The 22,504-nt window shown below is 44.8% G+C and overlaps 1 protein-coding gene across 1 annotated transcript in view; it reads right to left on the bottom strand.

Moving 5' to 3' along the window:
• Positions 1 to 1,044: 1,044 nt before the first annotated feature.
• Positions 1,045 to 22,504, bottom strand: part of GPNMB (glycoprotein nmb) — a 40,920-nt gene continuing 19,460 nt past the window's right edge. Inside the window, exons 2-11 of the mRNA XM_085631528.1 lie at positions 18,638 to 18,787; positions 18,361 to 18,510; positions 17,996 to 18,142; positions 17,737 to 17,895; positions 9,819 to 10,241; positions 4,937 to 5,065; positions 2,812 to 2,911; positions 1,810 to 2,018; positions 1,472 to 1,562; positions 1,045 to 1,385 (exon numbers count right to left, since the gene is read on the bottom strand). Of these exons, the coding sequence (XP_085487654.1) occupies positions 1,235 to 1,385; positions 1,472 to 1,562; positions 1,810 to 2,018; positions 2,812 to 2,911; positions 4,937 to 5,065; positions 9,819 to 10,241; positions 17,737 to 17,895; positions 17,996 to 18,142; positions 18,361 to 18,510; positions 18,638 to 18,787 (1,709 nt within the window). The 3' untranslated portion in view covers positions 1,045 to 1,234. The remainder of the gene's footprint in view (positions 1,386 to 1,471; positions 1,563 to 1,809; positions 2,019 to 2,811; positions 2,912 to 4,936; positions 5,066 to 9,818; positions 10,242 to 17,736; positions 17,896 to 17,995; positions 18,143 to 18,360; positions 18,511 to 18,637; positions 18,788 to 22,504) is intronic.

Raw genomic sequence — 22,504 nt, 5'->3', positions numbered from 1 at the left:
GGACAGGCTAGGCTCGTGTACTTCACCATCAAGTCATTGGGTTCTGTATTCCATGTTCTATGAACACGGTTTGGACTTCAAGCGACCGGCAGCTTCGGCAACAGTGGAGATTTTAAGTCTTTTTTCTGGGAATAAACTACTTCCACCATCCTCTTGGTTCTCATGTCCATGGACTGCTTTACTCCTCGATTACAACTACATTGCAAGAGTTCTAAATCAATGGAATGCTCATCTATGGTCGTAATTGCAAACAACCCACATTTAATATCAGACTTACATTTTATCAAGGGGAGCCACTTAACACGCTGCACGTCATACACAAGTCCATTATCATGCACTTCAAGCCCGTCGATTGGGCTTAGACTGATCACAGCTGCATCCTGGCGCTTGTTATCCCATCATTCTTAATAAACGTTCCCTACCACTGTAAAGCAGAAAATGTAACTGCTTGATTCTAACAGGCTTCCCCCCCCCCCCACCGAGCTCCCTCCCCTGCTAGACCTGCACGTCACGAGTGCCTCCAAAACCAGGCAGAAGAGCATTCAAGGGAGGCAGAGAATCCCACTGCCTTGCATAAGGCCTGGTGAGCAGCAGATGACCGGCACAGATGGTTCTCAGGGACTCCGGGTCGGCTAGGTTTACACAAAGTGGCAAGTTTCCAATGAAGCACACCTCCAGGCTTGCATGTAATGCCCAAAAGGAATCAAACGACAAAGGACTAGACAGGCCAGTTTTTAAAAAGATGCCTTAAACCACGAGGAAGCTGCCACTATTCCTTTGGTCACCATTATGGAATCAAAGGCGACGTACACCAAGTAGTTAACGTGAAGACTTGACATTAGCTTTACTGCAGATCGAAGGGTCATTGGTTCTAAAACCATTTATGCTCAGTTACAGGGGTGCCATCGACTTCCTGGCGACAGTTTGAGGCACAGTTCCCACACCATAAGGGAAGGCACTTGCAAAGAACTTTTCTACTGCCGTTCAGGCAATACCCATTTCCACTAGAGACACAAATTTAAGACAAAAAAAATAAATCACCAAGACTTTAAGAAAATGTTTTACTTTGAACCTTATGAACATTTGGTTATCAGAGCACCAATTAAGGGCATTCAGTAGTGCAAGTGCTATAGATGCAGGCTTGTTAAGCAGCTTTCGTTTCGTGCCAAGCTTTAATTACAGTGTTTCAGTCTGTCCCTCGGTGTGCTGCAAGGGCAGAATGACTCCAGGTCCTTTAAATGATTCCATCTTTGCCCTTCAGCAGGGGGCGGTTCTCGTTCTTCCGGTTTATGAAGATAGCCTTCATGTTGCTGAAATAAACGCCAAGGCCCTCGCCGGACACGTTGTCGCCAGCACTTTCAATGGGCTTGTATTGTTTGTATCGCCTGCAAGTAGAAAGGCACTCTTAATGCCACAAATCACCCGGAAACCGCATTCCTAAACACTATGAACATGGACAAGCAACACTTACTTGATCAGTAGGACAGCTACTACAACAACCAGAATAACCAAGACGCTTAGGGACAGGAGAGCAGCCGCCGCTGTCCGTGGGCTTCCAGACCCTGAGACAATTACAGTAGAAAGGAGTTTAATGCAGCAGACACCCCTCTATTCCACTCCATACTATCCTCACTAGTGAGGTAACCACCGAGAATTAATCAAGGAGGCAAAGCCCTCTAAACCCCCCCACGCAATCTCTCCCCCCCCCCCCTCCCCCCCCTTTTATATCTGCACCTTGCATCACATGGGAGTCCCAGCCACTGCCGCACACACTAGCCAAGAATGCAATTTGTTATCTGGAGCACTCACCTTCCTGCACAGACACCATTATACCCCCAAGGACCAGGCTCGCATCATCACTTAAGGTAAAGTTAACGCAGTAGGTTCCAGGTGTGCTGAATGACCGACGCAGAGTCAGCAGACACTCGTCGGTGGTGGGGGCTACCTGGTCACATACTGTTCCCTGAGGCACCATGCACGTGGAGTCCGAAATGACAGTGCAGGCATCCTTGGGAATGCTGAAAAACAAAGCAAAAATTAAGCATTTGCAATGCAATAGGTCTCACCTTTGCGAGAGTTTAGGCTATTAGCATTGTAAATGACAAAGCCTTTTATTAATCTGTTAACACAAAAAAAAAAAATTGGCATTTACAATGCTAATAGCTCAAACTCTTGCAAAGGTGAGACCTATTCAAAGAAGCGACCGCCATTATCCTGGGCTGCTCTGAAAGTGAAAGAGTGCATGGTGCGCTGAACGTTGCCAGAAAGCAGGTCATACCTGCAGTAGGAGAAACTCATTAAAGAATAGTGCTTACAGACAAAAAAAAAAAAAAAAGACATACCGTGTAACAACTGGAGTAAAAGGGCCAGTCCTCATGGGAGGTTACCAATGAAGACGAGGCAGTACTAAGGAGAGACTAACAACTTGTTAAGTAATCAGAAGCCAGCATTTACGAAGGGAAATGAAACAAGTCACCGACAAATATGGGTGGAGTGGGCAGGGCTTCAATTCCGTACTCCAATACAGCATGCTGCAGAGCAGCGCATGCTCGCTGCCCAGGCTGGACCTCAAACCACCCTGAATTATAAGTGCTCACTATGGATGCCTATGTTCTCCATACTTATGAATGAGGAAACGCACATCATGATAAACACATGCAGTCACTGTCAAGTCACTCCATCAGCAACCAAAAAGTTCCCTACACAGGTCAGACTGCCAGCCCAAGCATGTAACCAGTCTCCTGCCCGGGGCAGAGGTGGCACGGTTAAGGGACAGAATGTTACCCAGAGCTGCTTTGACTCAGTACTTACCTGCCTTGGCAGCGTACAATGAAGTCAATATCGGAGTCAACCAGTGCTGTGGCCACCTCCGCTCCGGTGCTTTGGAGGATATTCATTTCCAGAATTCCCTCTAAACAGAAACAAGACAGTCTCATGAACAGACACTAGGGGCAGCACTACCTTGCATCAAGCTCGAGCCCTCTTTCCAAGGCCGAAAAGGAAACCAGATCAAACTTCATTCCCAACTCTAGAACATGAATTGATCTATGCAGACGAAACAAATTGACGTTTTAGACAAGCAAGGCGTTTAAGCTTGGAGGCAACTAGATTATTAACTCAGTTTCAGAATCTGCAAACTAAAGTAAGCTCGTGGTGGTCATGAATGAGGAATTAGTTTTATGATGCAATGAACATGTTAGAGGAACACCCAACATTTGTTAGGGCAGCCACTTTATTTCCCAAGCCCCCCCTACATCTCTATATTAATCCCATCATAAAGCCACACATTAGCACAGGCACAGTAGTAGCAAGAAAGAAGCAGGTTTGAGTAAAACTTAAACCCATGCGATTTTTCCCAGCAGGGTGTGCATGTTGGACCAGGCCGTCTCCTAGTGTAAGCTATGATGCAACACACAAAGCTTAGTCTGGAATACAAGTCGAGCCCCTTTTCTTCGAAGTTGCTGTGCCCATCTGTACACCTGAAGAGCACAGGTGCAACAGAAGCACATGGGCATTGCGTTTTCTACGCGGAGCAAAGGCTTGTACAGAATCCCAGCACCCGTGAAGGCAAGCCTGCAGATGCCTAAACAAGGCATGCTGTGCACTTTAACGCAAGCCACAATTTAAGGGGAAGTGACGATGGTAAGGTCAGTGTCTTTTGCTGACCAGAGGGAGGTTCATCTCAGGTTGCATTTCTGATGGAACCCCTTTATCCCCTCCCCCCACCTCAATGAGATTTACTATTCATATTCTGTGGTATAGGATACTTCTATCGTAGTGCCCAAGCTTCACCAAGGTCTGAAATTAGATCTTCATTCAAGTTTCCCTTTAATCTGAGCCACTGCCTTCCAGTAGAATGTGCAAGCATGTACAGCACCCAAACTGTACCACCGCAATGTCACCCATCTGTACTTCAGATTGGCAGGTAGAATTATTTTGGAACAGGTTTTACATGTATGAGAAGGGTTAGTCTCTACATTTCTAGAAAACAAGATGTTCCTAGAAACAGTTTAGAGTTCACACTCCATTCTAAATGTGATAAAAGTATTGGAAATGGCGCAACTAATTATGCCAAAATGGGGTAGAAAATTACGGAGGGCAAATTTGTGACATCAAAGGCTGCATAACTTGTAACACATTTAAAATAGTCTATCAACATCAAAAGGTTGATAATACAGAACCGGCAGCATTAGTATCAGTGTCGACTCTTGCCAATTTTCCATCTGAAGTTATAAACACGCCGAACATTTGATGTACCCTCCGTGTCCTGGCAGGCGTCTCAAAATAGCAAGACAAACATGGACAATGAATTCAGATATGAAAGGCTGCATACCACAATCTGAGGTAAAATAAGCAAAAATGAAAATACGCCAAATCCAACTTCAGTGAACTCAAAACAGGGACTAGTGGCATGGCAATCAAGCGGTGGTAATGAGGCAAAGACTGCTTTGTGGTTGTTCGTAGCCTGCCTTTGCCAAGGAGTCAATATATACTTGGGGCACTAGGCACCCTCTCCTTCAGAACTCTAATCCAAGGTGAATTCAGACCCTTCGCATTCTGTTTAGCCACCCAAACCACTACTTTTTTGGTAACGTTGATAACTTCGATTTATAAATTTTAATTTACAATAGACCAATAAACTAAGACTAGGCTTTAGTTGCGCCATTTCTGCTTTTTCCTGCTAAAGAAATTAATGCACAGTACACTTTCAAGACTGTTTCTTCCCAAGGTGCTAGAATGGCCCATTTAAGAGTCCATTTTGTATTCTATAGCCAATGAAAGACTAGTGACTGCTTAGGGCGCTCTACAAGGTCCTCTTGTGGCACCATACCAACCATATGTAAACTGATCTTCGAGTAATACTCTTGCTTGCAGAAGCATGCACCACCTACAGTCTCAAAGTGCAACCATTACCCACAAAGTCTAGAAGCCATACCTACAATGGTGATGTTGCCGGTATAATACCCATATCTGTAGAGGACGCATTGAGCGGCAGGAGTTGAAGGGCTGGCGGTTTCAGCTCGTGGAGTCACCACTCTCTCTGGGTTCTCCACTTCAAAGAGTTCTAAAATAAAGAGAAAGAGCGTGCAACCGTCAACACACGTGTGGTTCTTCCATAGGAAGCTTACATTAACAAAATCCCCAAATATCTCCTCTTCTGTATTGAGATCTGCACGTTCAATAGGAAATAGTTTCAAAACCACCATCCAAAGTGCAAGGAAAGCAAGCCCAACAAAAAGTACCCAAAACCTGAAGACTAAGTATAAGCGAATACACATTTAAATGAGCGTTACCTTCCAAGGGGGTTCGGTTCATTCCCAAGTGGAACAGCCACTCCCACCATCCGAGCCCCACTCACAGGTAGGCCTCAGTACAGGATAGCACAGCACTTAACAAACATGTCAGTCCACTTTGACTGAAAAGACAGACCATGCCCTCTAGAAGTAATTAAAAGAGCATAAAACAAATCATTTGAGCAATAAAATTGGTTTTAATTTTTTTTTTTTTTTTTTTAAAACCAAGATACGCAAGAGCTACCTTCCCAGGATCAGTCCTTCAATTTCCAAAGCGGGCTTTTCAAATCAAAGTAAGTTCTGCTTTTGCCTGGGTAACGTGTAGCCAGTTAGTAAAATTGAGGGTAGTGGTTGTGTTCAGTGTGGGTCTAGTCATGCGATACAACTAGAACCGAAACGGAGAGAATCAGAGACCCCCGGTTAGATTGTTTTATAAAGTGTAGCTAGAACAGACCATTGGCACTACTGAACCAAACAGTTTTCCACAACTAGAGAGGAGGGGGGGGGGATTTGTGTGGTACATACACTGCCTTTAATCTATGTAAAGAACCCCCAAGGTAGGGCTCCTCTGCCCAAGAGGCTAGATGCAGTCTATGAAAGGGAAGGACATAAGTGCAAGGCTATGTCCTTATAGCGGCGGGAACCATTTGACACTACTATAAGTGTTAGCGGTCCATTGAACATGGGCTGCCAACTGGGCACGAGATTAGCAGTTCCATTATGGTACCACTAAAAGGAGTCATATTTGATACCAAGCATGACATCTCACACCCGACAATTATGCCCTGGGCGACGTGGCATGCACATAGGCCACCTCTGAATTTGCCCACCATTTTATTATCCCCAGCTGTACTGAGCTTAGTCTAATCAGCATGTGCTTTCCCACACCTGCTGCCAAGCCAGGATTATGACCTGCCAGTCAGTGCAATCACTCCCTGAAGTCAGACAAGACTTGGGCACGGAAGTTCATACATCCCTCCTCCCAAGCATCTAGTGGCACATCAAGGCAGTGAGCTTCAAAGGCTGCACTGCTTCCGATATGCATCAGGGTGGGGTCTCAGTGGAAGAAATAGCGATGTCCCAGGAACATTTGCAGCTATGCAAGGCAAGAAATTAGCTATTCAGGTGTGATTTATATCCAGGAAGGCTGGCCACACCAAGGTGGGCAGCCTGATCCGCACACCTAAAAATCGAATTCTGCCATTAGGAAGGATGAATTGGTGAGTTCTGGGTAGAGAAGGGGACCTACACCACTGGATGTGGTCACCTCGGGGCAGATTAGCTGCAGGGACTAGCTGCCCATTAACTACTAGCTGCCCATTAACTACTAGCTCCCACATCACTAAATCTGGACAGGTGGTTAAGTGCCTTGTGGAGGCAGTCTTGCCTGCCCCAAAGTTTCAGGCCAATACGTTACGACCCATGAAGTGCCAGAAGATTTTGCTGTGCTTGCTACTGCCAAGGCTCGTTGGTTACCAATCTGGTATCCACCCCACTCCTCTCTCTCTCACACACACACACACACACACACACACACACACACACACACAGATGCCATAGCTACAGAGAACAGTGCAACTATCCTACAATGTCTGCAGCTGTGTACACATGTGTCACAAGCGGTAAACCAAAAAACATGCAGCAGTTTTAGCACCAAGGATGGAGAAAAAAAAAAAAACCAAAAAAAAAAAACACAGACTTGTGACCTCACCATAACTGTATAAGGGTTCCAAATACCTTGACCTGCCAGTGACTGTCACTAGTGGATTTTGCCATTGGCCACAAAGTTACTCAGTCTACACATTTTACTGCATTGAGTGACTATTACCTAAAACTTAATCTACAACTCTGGTTATATATGCTATTTCATTCTGGTGTTGAAATTAAGACCCTATTTTTTTTTATAAATAGGTGTCAGCTCGAGCTGTGCCAATTACTTCTATTCCATGTTGATCCTCTGACATGCTTAACACACGTTACTCTAGCAAAGCCAGACTGCCTTTTGACACTCAGTAATAAATCCTTAGCTCACTCCTATGAATCCAAGGAGCATCTTTGGGGTATTGAGATATTCCACGACAAGGTTACCCAGCCTTACCACTTTCCTACAGTAGCTGTGTGGACGTTTTCCTTGGTATAAGCATCACTATGATTCAGACTGGAATCATGCTGCGAGAAAAATAAATCTCAAATGGCCATAGAATATTGAAAACCAGGTCAGACTATATAGCCAATCTTTGTCATTCATCCCCCGATAACTTTGTGATCAGAGTTGAAATGCTAATGTGTTGAAAAAAAGTCAAATGGACGTTTTGGCTGACAATCAATATACATAAGAACATTATGGAATATTGGTTTTGCCCCTTGTTTCCATCCGAGTAATACGGTCCAAAACAATTAATCAACATTTCAACCCAAATAAGCATTTATGCACAGTCCTCACCAACCGCAGGGTCAGCGGACACTTACAGGAAGCACACAGCATCCTGGTCAAGGGAAACCCTGAAGCACAAGTAGATGGTAGCAGTTTCTACTGGTTTATTGGCCCAACCAGGGTCAGAGGACAAACTAGCTTGAAAGGTTTAGGCGTATAGGATAAGACTCTGGCACGGTGGAAAGGCCATTGAAAGCACCGCCACACATTGACACTTCAAACCACCAGCCCCCCGCATCACTCGTTTGAACATACTACCATTCATCACCCCTCCAGGCCCTATTTTCAGTTTGGCAATGTGTCAACTAGAGGATAAACAGGGCTCACTTTGTTCCAGTCTTTGCCAGGAACAGAGACCAGGCGTTGAAAGGCAGGGCCCCGGGTATCAGCTGCACCACTGAAGTGCCTGGAAAAGTGGCTATAGAAGGCGTGGGCTAGTAGTTCTATCCAGATGGTTCATTAGATACTTAAACATGGTATTTGGATCCTGTGGCAATTCTGAATAGTACAAATATATCTCATGGAGGCAGAGAAACACCAAGGACAACACTTCTTAGCAGAAAGGGGGTAGGGAGTGGCAGCCTCTAGGTAGTGGGGGAGGTGGTAAATAGAGGGGCGGGGGGGTGGGACCAAACAAAAACCACACAAACCCCCCCCCCCCCCCCACCACCAACTTACATGAACACTGGCTGCTTCCTCTCCATCCTTCGGCAGAGCCAGGAGCAGGAAGGAAGTAGGCACCAGGAAGCTCCCAGAATCCTAGCCAATCACAACGCTGTGTTACAGCAGCATTGGGATTGGTCTATGCACCATAGTTCAGGGCTCGGGCAGGAACAGAGCCCGAGCAGGTTCTACACTCAGGCTGTATATTACAGCTGGTGGAGAACATGCCAACTGTGCACAATTGTTTGGCCGACCCAGAAGGCCGGCTAGACCATGTCCAGTTAGGAGCGCTACCACTCCTCCCCCTGTTCGTGACGTCAAGCCCACTCTGCCTCTAACCAGCTGAACCAGGATCAGAATAAAGTGATCGTTTTCCAACTGCACAAAGCAATGGGGCAATGCTACCTCACCTTAGCGGAGGAGGGGGGTGAGGAAAGGAAGAGCGGAGGGGGGTGAGGGAAGGAAGAGCGAGGGAGGGGGCCAGAGGACGACTTTTCTTAGGAAAATTGGATGTGGCGGAGAGGCAAGTTGGACATTAGTTTCAGAAGGTCATACTGGCGTGGTCTAACAAAAGGAGGCGTTATGTGACCGTCCATTGTTAAAGGAAGTTGTATTCATGGAAGGTAGACAACATGCAGTTATGAGGCCACATTCTTTGAGGCTTCATAGCAACTGCCTTTATTCTCTTCAAACTTAATTTCAGGGTGAGGTGGGAAAAAGAGGATGGGCATAAAAGCAACAAAAATTGGTGTAAGCATTTGCAAGGGGCAGGCTATGCAATAATGGGGGAAAATGCCAAGCAAAATAGCAGGGTTAGAGATGGACTTCGAGAAAGTGAAGCGTATAGATCAGTGACAAAATCAGCTGGAAGAGTGAAAAGAATAGTCCAAGTAGGAGGCAAGTAAATTTTAGGCCTCTACATGCAAGATAGAAGTTACTAATTACCCGAGGTTCTTGACTTCTGCACAAAACATACATTTCATGAATGGGCGGACCGCACGCAAATATCCTCACAGAGAAGAGCCAGCACGCCATGTTAAGTAGCAGCACCGATTAACCTGGCCTTCCAATAAACTGCTATGGTGAACGCCCCATTCAGGAGAGCTACAATCTAAATAGACGTCCTGCTCCTAAAATGCTATAGAGCGCACCTTTCTGGACAAACAGACACCCATGGACTCGCTGCAAACCTGATGAGGACTGAAACTGAGGTTGTATCATGACCGTAAGGAATCACCCTGGGCAAGTCACCATCTCTTCACACCTTCAACAAGTCGGAGCTCATGTTGCACGGGGCGGCTGTCCTGACTCTGCAGCAAGTAATGCTTCAAAATTCATTTTCTGTAAAACCCTACACAAATTAAATCTCAAATCTTAATAAGCTGAAATTACATTAAGCAAAGCTGAATTCTGTGAATAAAACCTACCTTCCAGCTCTAGGGAAGATATATTGACAGTGGGTGGCATAGGCTCAGAAGTGGTTAATGGTGGCCCAGTAGTGGTTGGCAGAGCAGTGGTTGGTGGTGGCCCAGTAGTGGTTGGCAGAGCAGTGGTTAGCGGTGGCCCAGTAGTGGTTGGCACACATGGTCCTGGAACTGCAGCTTTGATGGTCAAGTTAACGCTGAAGTTCCCCGGAAGGGTGTAGGTGTGCATTGTAAGAGGACTATTGGAGTCAAATGTCCCACTGCCATCTCCAAAGTTCCAGTCATAAGAGATAGCTGAAGCATTCAGGTAATGGCTCGGGTCATGGATGTTCACAGTGAATGATATTGGAGAGTCCTTAATAAATATGTTGTCTGTTGCATTACGATCATTCTTCTGAGAGAGACTCACATGGAAAGGAATTTTGTCTGTAACAAAAGAACAGTGGCAATAAAATGTGGTTTGTTCCAGACCAAAATTGGAGCAGCAGTTCAGTAAATAGCATGGATTATAAATTAAAACCAAGCACAACTACTAGCAAAACCAGTGGCTGTCCTTGGCAAGCAGTTTGATGGTTTCACTGGAAGCATTAGCAACAAAAATAAATAACACAAACCAGTCCTCCCTCCACCCATGGTCCCGGCCCTGGCCCTCTCTGCATGCTGGGATAGCCAGCAGGTGAAAAATAAACAGATAGAAAATAGTTTTATTTTTTACCTGCTGGCTTAAGCCAGTGGCGATGCTCCACCTTTGTGGAGGCGGAACCCCTGTAATCCCATTTCTCCAAAATAGAAAAAAATGATCAGAGTCCACGGATCATAGCTTGAAGTTTTAAGCAGCAGAACTGTACAAAGTCTTAATCCTTTAAAGCCCAATTAGCAACTTCATGCTAGTACCTCAAACTACTGAATGGATGGTTTACTCAAACAAAAGCAAGCCCCTAGTAATGATCTACTTTCATGCAAAGTTTGGTGTAAATCCTTTCAGCAGTTTGGGTTGTAGGAGAGGAGAATTTCCCATGGAAGCCAAATTGAGATAATTTTAACCCTTCACATCCCTTTAACTCCCCCACCCCTCCCAATTTCGTTTTCCCCAAACTAGTGAATGGAATTATTTTTGATAAACCAAGTTCTACATAATGAACACACATTCCTGCTTTACCTACACTGCAATTCAAATTCTACCTACAGCACATGTGTATATACAGCAAAACCATAGTGTCCAACACGTGCTCCAAATTCTCAATTTTTTCTGGAGGGACAACCCCATGTCCGATAGATTGATGGTTCCAATTTTTGCACACCATCTTCTCGCCATCCATTCTGATAATGTAGGTGGAGCAAAAGTCATCCATTTACATGCAACGTCAGTTTGCTGCCACCATCAGTGTGCGTGCGGCACAAACACCCTCTAATAGGGCTACCCAGAGTGTGAGACCCACCAGTCTCCAATATGTGACAGCATAACACCTATTCCTTCCCAGGACTGCTCTTTGCAAGGACATGTCCAAACCATTGGGGATTGGGGGGGCAATGCATCTTCAGGTGTACAGCGAGTCACTTGGGTGAGGTGTCAGACCAGCTCTGCATAGGTGGTAAGGTGTGGCGAGCAGGTAGTTCAGTTTATTCGGTTAAAGGTTTGTAGAAAGCCCAGTGCTGCAAGCAGATTGTTGGCCACGACTAGTCTTCCATCATATACAGGGTCAGAATTTGTTCCAGGCTATACTGAGGAACATGCATCCGGTCCACAAAGCAGATAGCAGAAGTTAGCTTCTGGAACCGGGAAGGGGGAAGGAGGAAGGAGGGAACTCGTCTGGGGTGTTTGTAGTTGTCAAGTAGTTTTACTGGAAGGTTATCCACAGTTCGAAAATCTATCATTTTGGCAAGGAAGGGGGGGGGGGGGGGGCTTAGACTCCATGCAAGGCAAGTGTCCCACAAAGTATGAAATCCTAAATATTTAAAGCTCAGACACTTAAGCAGTATATTGGTTTGCAAGGCGGTAGCCTAATGGTATCCCAACATCTGGTCATGAAGAGTTGTGCAATAGGCCCTGTATGGGTAATAGGCAGCGGTGTCAGAGGAACCAGCCAGATTACCCCAGCCCTGGGGAAGGGGGCTCCGAACAGACAGCCGATGGGGCAATCTGGGGAGGAGATAGGTGAACCAGCTCCAAGGCTGGTCAGGCAAGATTGATGACCTGTGTGGCCAGTTAGCCCTCCCTTCTAGTCGTTACCATACAGCTGCAGGCCTGGTCTCCACTTCCTTTGGTCCAGCTGGCTTTTATTCTCCAGCAGTCTAAAGCTAGACCCGGTAGCTTGTTGGGCCTCCTTCCTCAGAGGTGGCCCACGAGCCGTTGGATAGGATCACGGAGGTAGCAGATCCATGGACATGTCTGGGCTCGCAACGCTGCTTGTTCCACTGTCCAATAGGTGGACTGCCCAACCCTGGGTTTGGAGGAAGGGGGCCAACGCTGCTGTGAGCCCAGGATTTGGTGTAGGCATGTCCCAGAGTCTCCTGTCCTAGTCACCACAGGGCCCACTCGTCACAGCTGCCCAACTCTCCTGCAAGGCGGGTCGGGGGCATAGCTGCAATACAGCAGGCAGCCTAGGTGACAGGATGAGCAGATTCAAAGTGCTTCCACAGCCCTGGACACTCATGCCAAAGCATGACCTGTCCTTCTTGGTCAAAGACAGTTTGGAGTGCCATCTCAAGGTACGTTTAGGGACGTGCAAGGAAACCCCGCATGGACTCCAGAGCCCTTTATATAGCAAATGGATCATGTTAGGACACAGTAGGAAATTGTAGTGTTTGTAATGCAGCGGGCTTGAGAGGTGCTTTAGGTGGAGTCTGTCAGGTCCGCTGGATTGCAAGCTGCAACTTTCATAAGGAATTCAAACTGATCACACAAGGCCAAGAAGTCTGTAAGAAAGCCCTCCTGAAGCAGATGTCAATTCAGCAGTCTTCCCCTGGGTCAGATCCTCTAGTGCCAAACGTCATACTAGTTTGTCCAAAGGATCAAAAGTTTTTTATAATACGCCCTTTCAAGAGTGCTACTGAATCATACCTACACAGCGTTGAGCCCTTTGCAATAAAATCTGATTTAACTTATTTTAATACATCTAACCTTTATAATTTACATCAAGGTGCTCCTCATACATCAGTAGGCATCACAAGAGTTCAGTTCTAGGTATTTAATCGCCTGGTCAGATCACCTTTCACAATAGCTTTTTTTTAAAGTTTATAATTGGCATTTCTCATTACATTTGCAGTCACCTTTCGCAATAGCTTAATGGTTCACCTTTCATGTGGTCACTCGGACCCTTTTTCACCACTAGGGCTGTCAAACTGGACCACCGGGCTCCCACATGCATTTAGATCTTAAACATTTCAATTGTTTTTGATTTCTCAAAATGCATATTAGTTTAGGGCAATCTGCTTAAGGTGTAAACCTAAAGACGCCTGTGGGCCACAAGTCTCACCACCCACATGTGGAACCCATGAACCTTTAAGCAGATACTGAGAGATGCCCAAGGGTGTCAAATTAACTGGTTTTACATTTATCTAAATCAGATTAGCTATAATCGTGCCATGTAGCACCATGCACTAACTGCTGAAACTTGATTTATAAACGTGCATACAAATTGCTTCAAGCAACAATCTACATGCTCCTCAGGACCTTTTAAATACTCCTCCTATTGTGCATCCTCGTGCCTCCATCAGTTTCCAGCTTGCATTACGCTGGTCAGGATTAGCCCGTGTGGCCTTCCGGTACCTTATCTGCCTCTGGTTAGTAGCAGACCAAGATTTGATATCTTGAGTTGGGCTTCAAAATGCTACGAGTAAATGGGACATAGTTCAGACTTAAGCAGGGCAAACAAAGTTGCCCAAATTATATTCAAGCATGGCATTTTGAGTGAATTGCGGATTCAGGTAGTAATCCCTTCCCTTTGAGAGCCTTAGTAAGATTGAAAATTAAATCCAACGAAAACTATCCTACCCTTGGAAATTTGATTGGTTAGATGTTTAACTAAAAGTGTTAATCTAAAGGCTTCACATGCAGGCAGAACCACATTTTTTTTTTTTTTTTTTTTAAATCGCTATTTTAAAAAAAGTGGAAGTAATAGCGTGGTATAATAGGTTAATTAAAGGTCAACTACAAAGTGGGATAATTTTAATTGTGGTCAAATTCATACAAAGAATGCACAATGCAAAGAAAAAAAAGTTAAGGATAAAGAAAGGGATTAAAAGGGGGTGATAGCCTCATAAAGTAGACTGTGAAATGAAGACAAGTCTATTATAAAAAGGAATAACGCCCAAATGCAAAAATCTAACTGGAGCAAATGCTTTGTCATTAAAAATGCACTAGAATTTTTCAATGTCTGGCATGAGCAGTGGTACCACTACTGTCTCACAATGCATGGTTACTGAAGAAGCCTGGGTAGGTTATTTGAAAGAAATCTAGTCAAACAATGGTCTGGCCCCTCAAGCCGATCTTTACAAGTGTGAAAGACGCTCTTTTTACTGTAACTTTAAAAATTATTCTGTTCTCTTAATCAAGAGCAGCAGCTACAGACTATCTACCTGAATAATGAAAGCCAAATCTTGAGTGGGGAATAGAATATATGTTTAGCTATTTCATACTGGTTCCCAAACTGGGCAATATCTGGGAAGGTGGAACTGGGCAATAAATAAGCTCATCCATAAAGAGATCCACACTACGGTCTGAAACAATAGAAGGACGTGGCCACTAGACAGTTTTAAACAGATTGCCCATAAGGCCACTGAAACCAGTGGCTCCCTGCTTGAACTTTCGCACCATATTAGATTTAGTTAGCCAAGATATTTTGGGACTCAGTTGGAACAAATGAAAATGTACAGAAGCTTTGTGCTTCTTAAAGAAATAAACCACGTAAACAGTGCCAGGGTAGAGCTTGATCCATCTACATGGACTCAAGAATTCCTATTGAAAAATGCATAGTGTCAAGGACTTGTCTTGGCGCTACCCTATTTGCATTAAATCTAGCAAATCTCCTGAATACTTCCAAACACAAGAGTTTTGGCCAAAAATGGGAGGGCACTAAATAATGGTGTTACCATGCTGATTTGGTAATAACCAATAGAACACAAATTGGGTTGCAAAAAGTAAATTATGACTAACTATTGTAAATTATAAACATTTGGAGTGAACAAACTTACTTTGGTTCAATACAACAATATTTCACAGTGTCTTTTGGGGATTTGAACGCTAGAGGAAGCTTTTATAGATTGTCACACCAATTTGCAAGTATTTAGTTTGGAGATAACACCCACTCTAAAATCCAGGGCATCATCAATTGGTGATATGAAATTTTGGTTGATACTCTTTGGAGCCTGTTCTGACAGTTTATAAAACCTTGGCACGGCTGCAGACGTTAAGCAGATAGGAGATTTGAAGGAGTGGTGGATTAGGAGAAGGTAGGCCATTATCTGCAAACTTTGTAAACTCTACCAATTGTTCCATGGTACACGCTGTTAGGGTGGAAGCTAATTTGAGAGCCCGGTGAAGTGTGGATTTTAAACTTAGTTCTGAAATAGGCAACTAGCTTACAACCAGTTAAGTCTAGTTTTTGTAGATATGAACACGTTAAGCTGGGCCAATATGTGGAGAACACAACTGCTTGTGCATGGAAGTTAAATCAATTTAATGACTGGAAACCAGATTGCTCCATAGAAGTATCTAACAAGGAACTCTGCTACAAGGGCTGTGGAATGAAGTGAAAGAAACCAGAGATTTGGCATAGAAAAATACATTTATATCTGCTATGCTCGAGATATTCTTAGAAAGGTAACTCTTATTAGCATATTTAACCAAACCAGCCTATGCTTGGTGCCATAACATTTAGATCAGGTTTAAATCCCTTTTATGCCAATTTTCTGGGTTTAAAATTATTCTTGGACAGCGATTATATTTGTAGCTGTGGTTTCAACGGTGATGTACAAACTAACATTTAATTGTTTAAGTTTTATTAAACAGGTAGTTTAATTAATCTGGTTTGATGAAATACATAGGATAAGGGTCCAAGTTGATAGTGACATTTTTATTTCTGATTCACTGTTTTTTGTAACGCGCTTTGGGAAGATTTAATGGTTGCAATTGATAATTGTAAAAAAAAAAAAAATTGAAAGGGTTATATTTTGTGAATGGTTAGGTTTGTGGTTTGAGAATATGGTCTTAAAGGACTACAGCTACATGCTTAATTATCAGGTTTTTTGTTCCATTTTAAAAATTGCAGGTCAAGCAATATGGATGCCTCAAATTAGAGCTGAAATTCATCAGCAAATTACTGCCGGACACCTTTCTTTGGATCCCAGGACTTGCTTAGTTATCCATCCAATCCAGGATCAGGTGTCAAACTATCTAAAAAGGTACAGAAGGCTCCCAGTAACTGAATTTTCTGCTCGCCTATATTCACCATTAGTAAAGTCAGAAGGTTAAGCAAACGCAACAACTGGTAGTTAAGTAATCCTATGTTTGGCATACACCCAACACATGACAAGCCAGCCTACACAAGAAATATTCTTATATTAGCAACTACTTGCCATAGAGTGTGGAACCTTGGACTTCTGGGAGAAGTGGTCCCAGGTGGCTGCTAAAAAATTGGAAACCTTAGTATCCACCAAGTTGATCCTGCATGCAACTTTGTAGCACAAGGTTTAAGGCTACAACCAAGATGAACCCATGAAAAGTAGCCAAAACTGAAGTCCGGTTCAGCCACACCTTCCAGCCCTGCCCAGTTTAAGGATTTAAATGAAATTTCTTAAAGTTCTAACCCGTACCCAACCCATGTCCCATCTCCTCAGCACCAGAGGGTGCTCAAGTCCCGGTTCTCCATAGAACTTCAATGGACAAGCCACTAAACGGTATCCACCCTCATTCCAGTCAGCCTTACAATTGTACCAAGTAGGATCACTGTCTTCCAGTTTTGCAATCTGAAGTGTTGCTTAATTTATCTACTTTAATGAGTTTCCCAAGGTCTTGCATGCATTTTCATGCGGGAGGAATCTTTCTGCTCGTGCAATGCCAAGTGGCGAGCTTGCGATTACTCTGAAAGCAGCAATTCCTTCTGGTTTTAGAGGGATTGAAGGCCAGCCACGGTATGCATCAGGAGGGATCCTGCTCCAATATCCCCAAATTGAGTTGCTATAGCATACAAGTAGAAGTCACAAAATGATGATACTTAATCATGTCCAGTAGCGGCCAGTGGGAGTGCTGCGGGGCGGTGAGGCAGGGTGGGGGTAGTAAACTATGGAATACAGCCCAACGGAGGTAAGTAAACAAATTTCATTGTGCGCGCTACATTGCCAAATGTGATGCAGCGCACGCAATGAAATTTGATTTACTTACCTCCATTGGGCTGTATTCCATAGTTTACTTACCCCCCCCCCCCCACCCACCCTGCTCCACCCCTGCCCTGCAGCACACCCACCACCGGCCGCTACTGATCATGTCCCCTGCACTGCTACTTAAGTTGGGGTACTCCACATACAGAGCAGTCCTCCTATACCGCACACTGTCGAAGTGCTAAAAATAAGCACAGGGAAGTTTAACTACTTTTATCTGAGCGGAGGGTACTGAGGGCAGACTAAGGTCCACTCCCGTGAACCTTAAACACATTTGCTTCTGCTTCCCTCCATTCCCAGACTCCTCAACCAAAGACCAGTCATTCTCCCCTGCCCCTTAAGAACTCCACCTTTAGGCTTAAAAAAAGCTCATCGATCAACCATGTATTTCCAATCCTTTTTGGAGATTCTGGCACCAATTTACAGCGCTACCTTGCACTGTGGCCACGCTGCAAACAAATCCAATATCTGTAAATAGAGACGCTACACAAATGAGATCAGGGTTTTGTAGCCCACAGGAATTAACACTTATGGTGATGCTCACCTGTTACAAGATAGAGAGCACTTGCGTTGGCCACTGGGGTGTGTTGCCGGCGTCCCCTCCTATATACAGACACTTCCATTTGTTGGGTGCCAAGGGGGATATCTGTAGTGTTCAAGGAAAGGACCACCGAAGACCCTCCCATTTGCTGGAAATATTGACCTAGAACCAGACAATTAAGTTAGCAAGCGGGGCCAAGAGAACAGCAACTTGGACTTTCAGACAATTACTACAGTTGCCAAGATACATAAAGCCAAATTACCAAGTGTCTGGAAGATGTAGATAAAGTTTTGCCTTCGCCTGTCGTGGCGACGAGGGAAAGGCTTGCCATCCGGGAAGTAGCCTGGAGAGCTGTAGTCAAGCCATTGCGTCCAGTTGTACACAAATGTACCTGAAAGCACGGATGGATCTGCAACACATTCAAGAATAGTTACAACATAAGCAACAGGATTCAAACACTTTGGTGTTCCTTTTTAGATATGAAGACACAATTAAAGACCATAGTTTGCTGAAACTTCTAAATTTGTTGCATTCCAGCATCATGGAGAGAAGACCAGTCAGAAGCCCACGGGATGGACTGGGGTGGTGGCAGTCTGGCAATCTTGTTGCCAAGCAGTACATTCTTACCATCTCTGCATCTCCCACTGTGATCATACACTATGTCTCCATTCTCATCTTCCTTCTGGCACCTGGGGAACTCCAGTGAGACTACAAACGTCACATTTGATCCCACAAGAGCTGGGCTGTCACTGGTCAAGCGTGCCACAACCTTTCCGCCTATGAAATGGGAAAGAAACACAAACAGGTCTCGCATAATGTTTCAGCAAAGGGCTAGTACAGGACCTTCAGCAAACTGCTGACCAATAGAAGACTAAAATGAATAATGTCAGTATCCAGTTTTCACCTTTCCAACTTTTGGCCCATCTAGAGTCGCCCTCTGCCCAGGCTGGATAATTCTTCTCATCCCAAGGGTTGCTGTTTGGAGACCAGCCTTCCAGCTTACGGCCATGACCTGGAACACAGGTTCTTCGTTGTCGGGACACATCACGAAATCCTAAACGAAAATTAGTTCAATCCGCTTAAGGTACATAGTAGTCATAAAAACCAGCAAAATAGAAGTATAAGCATCCTATTCAGCAGCAGCTCCTCCGCTTAGGAGCATCACCACATTGAGTTCAATGGAAAAATAAAATGATAAAACACAAGGTTAACGTTACTTCATTTCATTTTTAGGTCTCGCCTCAGCCAGCGCTTTAGTGCTGCTCTGGCGAGAGCTATAGAAAATGGGGATTTGGATGTGCAAACGAGTGCTTTTCAGGCCCCCAACTACAGTGCATGTGTGCCGGGCGCGCGCACCATTTGGCAGCCTGCGTGTACATTTCGCGGGCGCTTTGATGTTCTCAGTGAGCCGCGTGGCCACTGAGAACATCAAAGCGCCCGCGAAAGTGCTCACCATAAGCCAGCCCCTCCCTTATCCCACTTCCTGCTTGTTTAGCGAGCAGTAAGTCGAAGGCCATTTTAGAGCGAAGGAATTTTAGGAATGAGATCAGCAAACAACCTTTCTCTACTCAGGCCACTGTCCACTTTCCTTAGTGAAATTGACAGAGTGCTTCCGGGCCTGTCTGATCTCTCTACAACATGTAGCCGATTAGTGTTAATAGACTAACATCGCAACGTCTTTTCAACAAACAGTTTAAAGTATGACAGTCTTAAAAATGCATCTAGCATGTTTTCAGTTCGGTGTAATATTTTTTAAAAGAAAACAGTTTATCCGTGGCATTTACAAAGTATTTTTAATACTTGGTTCTGCAGACCAATCGCAATGGCTTGTGTTGTTTTGAGCCTTGAATTTAGTCGACAGGTCTAAGCCCATGTCTTGTATACCTGTATTTATATTTTTAAACGTCCCCGCATGCTTAGCGATGACTGTAGAGAATGAAAGAAATGTTTTTTCTCCAGGGGCAAACACTACAGGCCTTTATTTGCGTAGCAGGCATCTATTTCAGAAGTGTATTGTTATGGACACCGATCAAAACAATTTGTATTCCATAATTCTGAAATGTACAACATGTCCATCAGATTACCTGCCCTGCGAGCGCATATTTGGCAAAAGCAGATAAGTGTGTAGTGAATCATTTTTTTTTTAAACGGAGTTTTATATAGCGCGAACTTGATCCGGTATCGGAGCGCTTTACATAACACCAGTTGCGTTACATGAGGACACATTAATTTTTCTGTTAGGCACGGGGAGATTAGGTGATTTGCCCAGAATCACAGGATGTTAAGAGTCGTTGCCGCGACTCAAACCTGATTCCCCAGATTCGCGGTCTACCGCCCTAGCCGCTAGGCCAACCCCTCTCTTCATGTCAGGGGCACAGCAAAGAGTTACATTTCAAAGATTCTTTGTACACACATCTGCTAACAGTAGGCAAATTTGTTCCATCCAAATAGAAAGCAGAACATGACAGAGCAAGAATGACATGGAATTTTAAATTGTGATTATGGCGAAGACTCCTTTTCATTCTAGACTAAAATCTACATGTACAGCACTACACTATGAGGTAGCGCACCATTTGTCGCACTTAAAGGAACCCGGGAGAACACGCTCTTTAGTTTAAGATCACACGGTGCACTGCTAGTCCGCGTGATATGCAATCATATATTGACAGATCTTCCTTTGCTAGAGGTAAGACATTTTTTATATTCTATAGTATATAGGAGCACCACACCATTGATTTGCATCCCCGCCGTTCGACATTCTTCAGACTGGTAGCAGTGGGCCACCAGTTTAAGAACTCACCATTTTAAACTTTCAGATGGCAACAACCCCCACCACCCTCTTCGTCGCTTTAGTCTATTCTCTCTACTCTTCGTTCCAATTGCTTTCCCTCTGCCATCCCTGCCATCCCCCCCCCCCCGAAGCCGCGGCCCGCCCCGCGCTGCCGTTAACCTTGGAAGTGACAGGCGCCTAGGCTTTCAAAACCGGCCTCCAGCCCACCAGGGTTGAGCAGTGGAATAAATGGTCTACCCAGCCTTGTAGGTCATCCGGTCTAGCCAATCAGAGGCGTGCGCTCTTCCAACATTGCCTTGATTTTTACGGCGTTCAAGCCACGCACCCAACAAGGCGCATCCTCCGTATTTGCCAACACAGATGGCACTTCGGGCAGAATTACATGGTTGCAGTGCCTGCGAGAAAAACTAATGGAGTACAAAAAAAGTTATCCCTTAAAATAGCGTTTTATCATTTAAACGCGTCAAGAAAGGGTAATGTTTAGTTAACATACAACCCCCCCCCCCCCCACCTCCCCATTCTTGGAATTGGACAATATGGGGGGGGGGGGAACAGACAAACCAGAGATAAGAAACTTTGCATCAAGTTGGTATAGGTGAGCGCCCCACTCAACCTACAAATGCCAGGCCATTCCGTATATGGGGAAGAAATGAAAGCAAGCAAACATTTGATCCCAAAAAGCATAAATGCATTTGCAGTCCCCGGGACTAAGGGAGCTGTTGTGTGGCATGTGCACCTCGTAAAAAGAATAGTGCCCTCATGCACAGTGAAGTTACATAATTGCTGAAGTCGACCCACTGGCTCATGCCATAGTGGGCAGAAGAAAAATGTGGATGACTGAATAGGTTGAGAATGAAGATGGCTGAAAATCCATAAACCTATCGATCTCTAATGTTAGAGACATTGATACGTCTAGGCTGATGTCAAACTGAAAAAATAATTTGTGTATTCCTTAAATGTAAGGATTCCCCGCGGTTTTATAAAGCGGCCGGCTACTGCGAGAGTGTCCTGGCGCTAAAGTAAAAGACCATCAGGAGGATCATAATCAATTTATTCTTTAATCAGATGGGCTTTTAATTATTTGCGGATCGCTTTTTATCCAGTATGCGTCTGACTGGTAAAGGGAGTTCATTCTACTGTTGAGCAAGTAAAACCAAACAAGCAGAACCACCCACTCGTTTGGTGAAGGGAACGGCCAGTAATAAGACAGACTTAGCGCAGGGATCTTTGGGGGCAATATATGGTCAACCTTTCATGTAAGTAGCTGGACTTATCTTGTAGAAAGAGGAGTGTGCTACTGTCAAGACAGTAAAGTGACCCTTTTCTTTGCTGGTAGCCAGTGCAACTGGTTACGGTGATGGAGTATTTGGGAAGGTTAATTAAGAGGCGGACCGACACGTTTTGTACCTTCGCAGCCTGTGGATAAGATAGTCTGGGAGTCTTATGTACAAGACATTGAAATTGTCCAGCCTAGACAGGATCAGTCCCTGTACCACCGTTTTCTGGGCTTCCCAAGGCAGACGTTTGAACCCTAGAACTCCGCTGTGGTCACATCTGCCCGCTGGATACGAAGGATGCTGAAGAAATTCCTCAAAGGATAAGTGTCAAGATGTCCCTAGTTTCCTGGCCACCTCAAGATGGACCCTAGCCTGGCGGGGGTTGGTTTTCAGGCAAGTCACGGATACCATACAGGCTGCAAATCTAGTTTTGTCCTCTGGCCCACTGTTATAATAGAGCCGTAGAATTTGGGTATTGTCTGTAGGAGACTACCTGGCTACCAAAGGAGTCGAGAAAGTAAATCAGCAGCATCAGATGTTTAAAAGTGCGGAGCTCATGGCTGAGCCACGGGGCACGGCACACTAGATTGTTTTGGCTTCAGTGAAAAATGACTGGAGCCAAAATGCCTGTTGTCCGTGCTGTTGAAAGAACCCAATGAAGCCAGAGACTTCTCCTCCCTGCTACGTCTTGCACGCATCAGGG

Source organism: Triturus cristatus, chromosome 10 (assembly GCF_964204655.1).
Source record: "Triturus cristatus chromosome 10, aTriCri1.1, whole genome shotgun sequence".
Classification (NCBI taxonomy): domain Eukaryota; kingdom Metazoa; phylum Chordata; class Amphibia; order Caudata; family Salamandridae; genus Triturus; species Triturus cristatus.
Note: the sequence above shows the minus strand (reverse complement) of the source record. Positions and strands in the feature narration are given on the sequence as shown.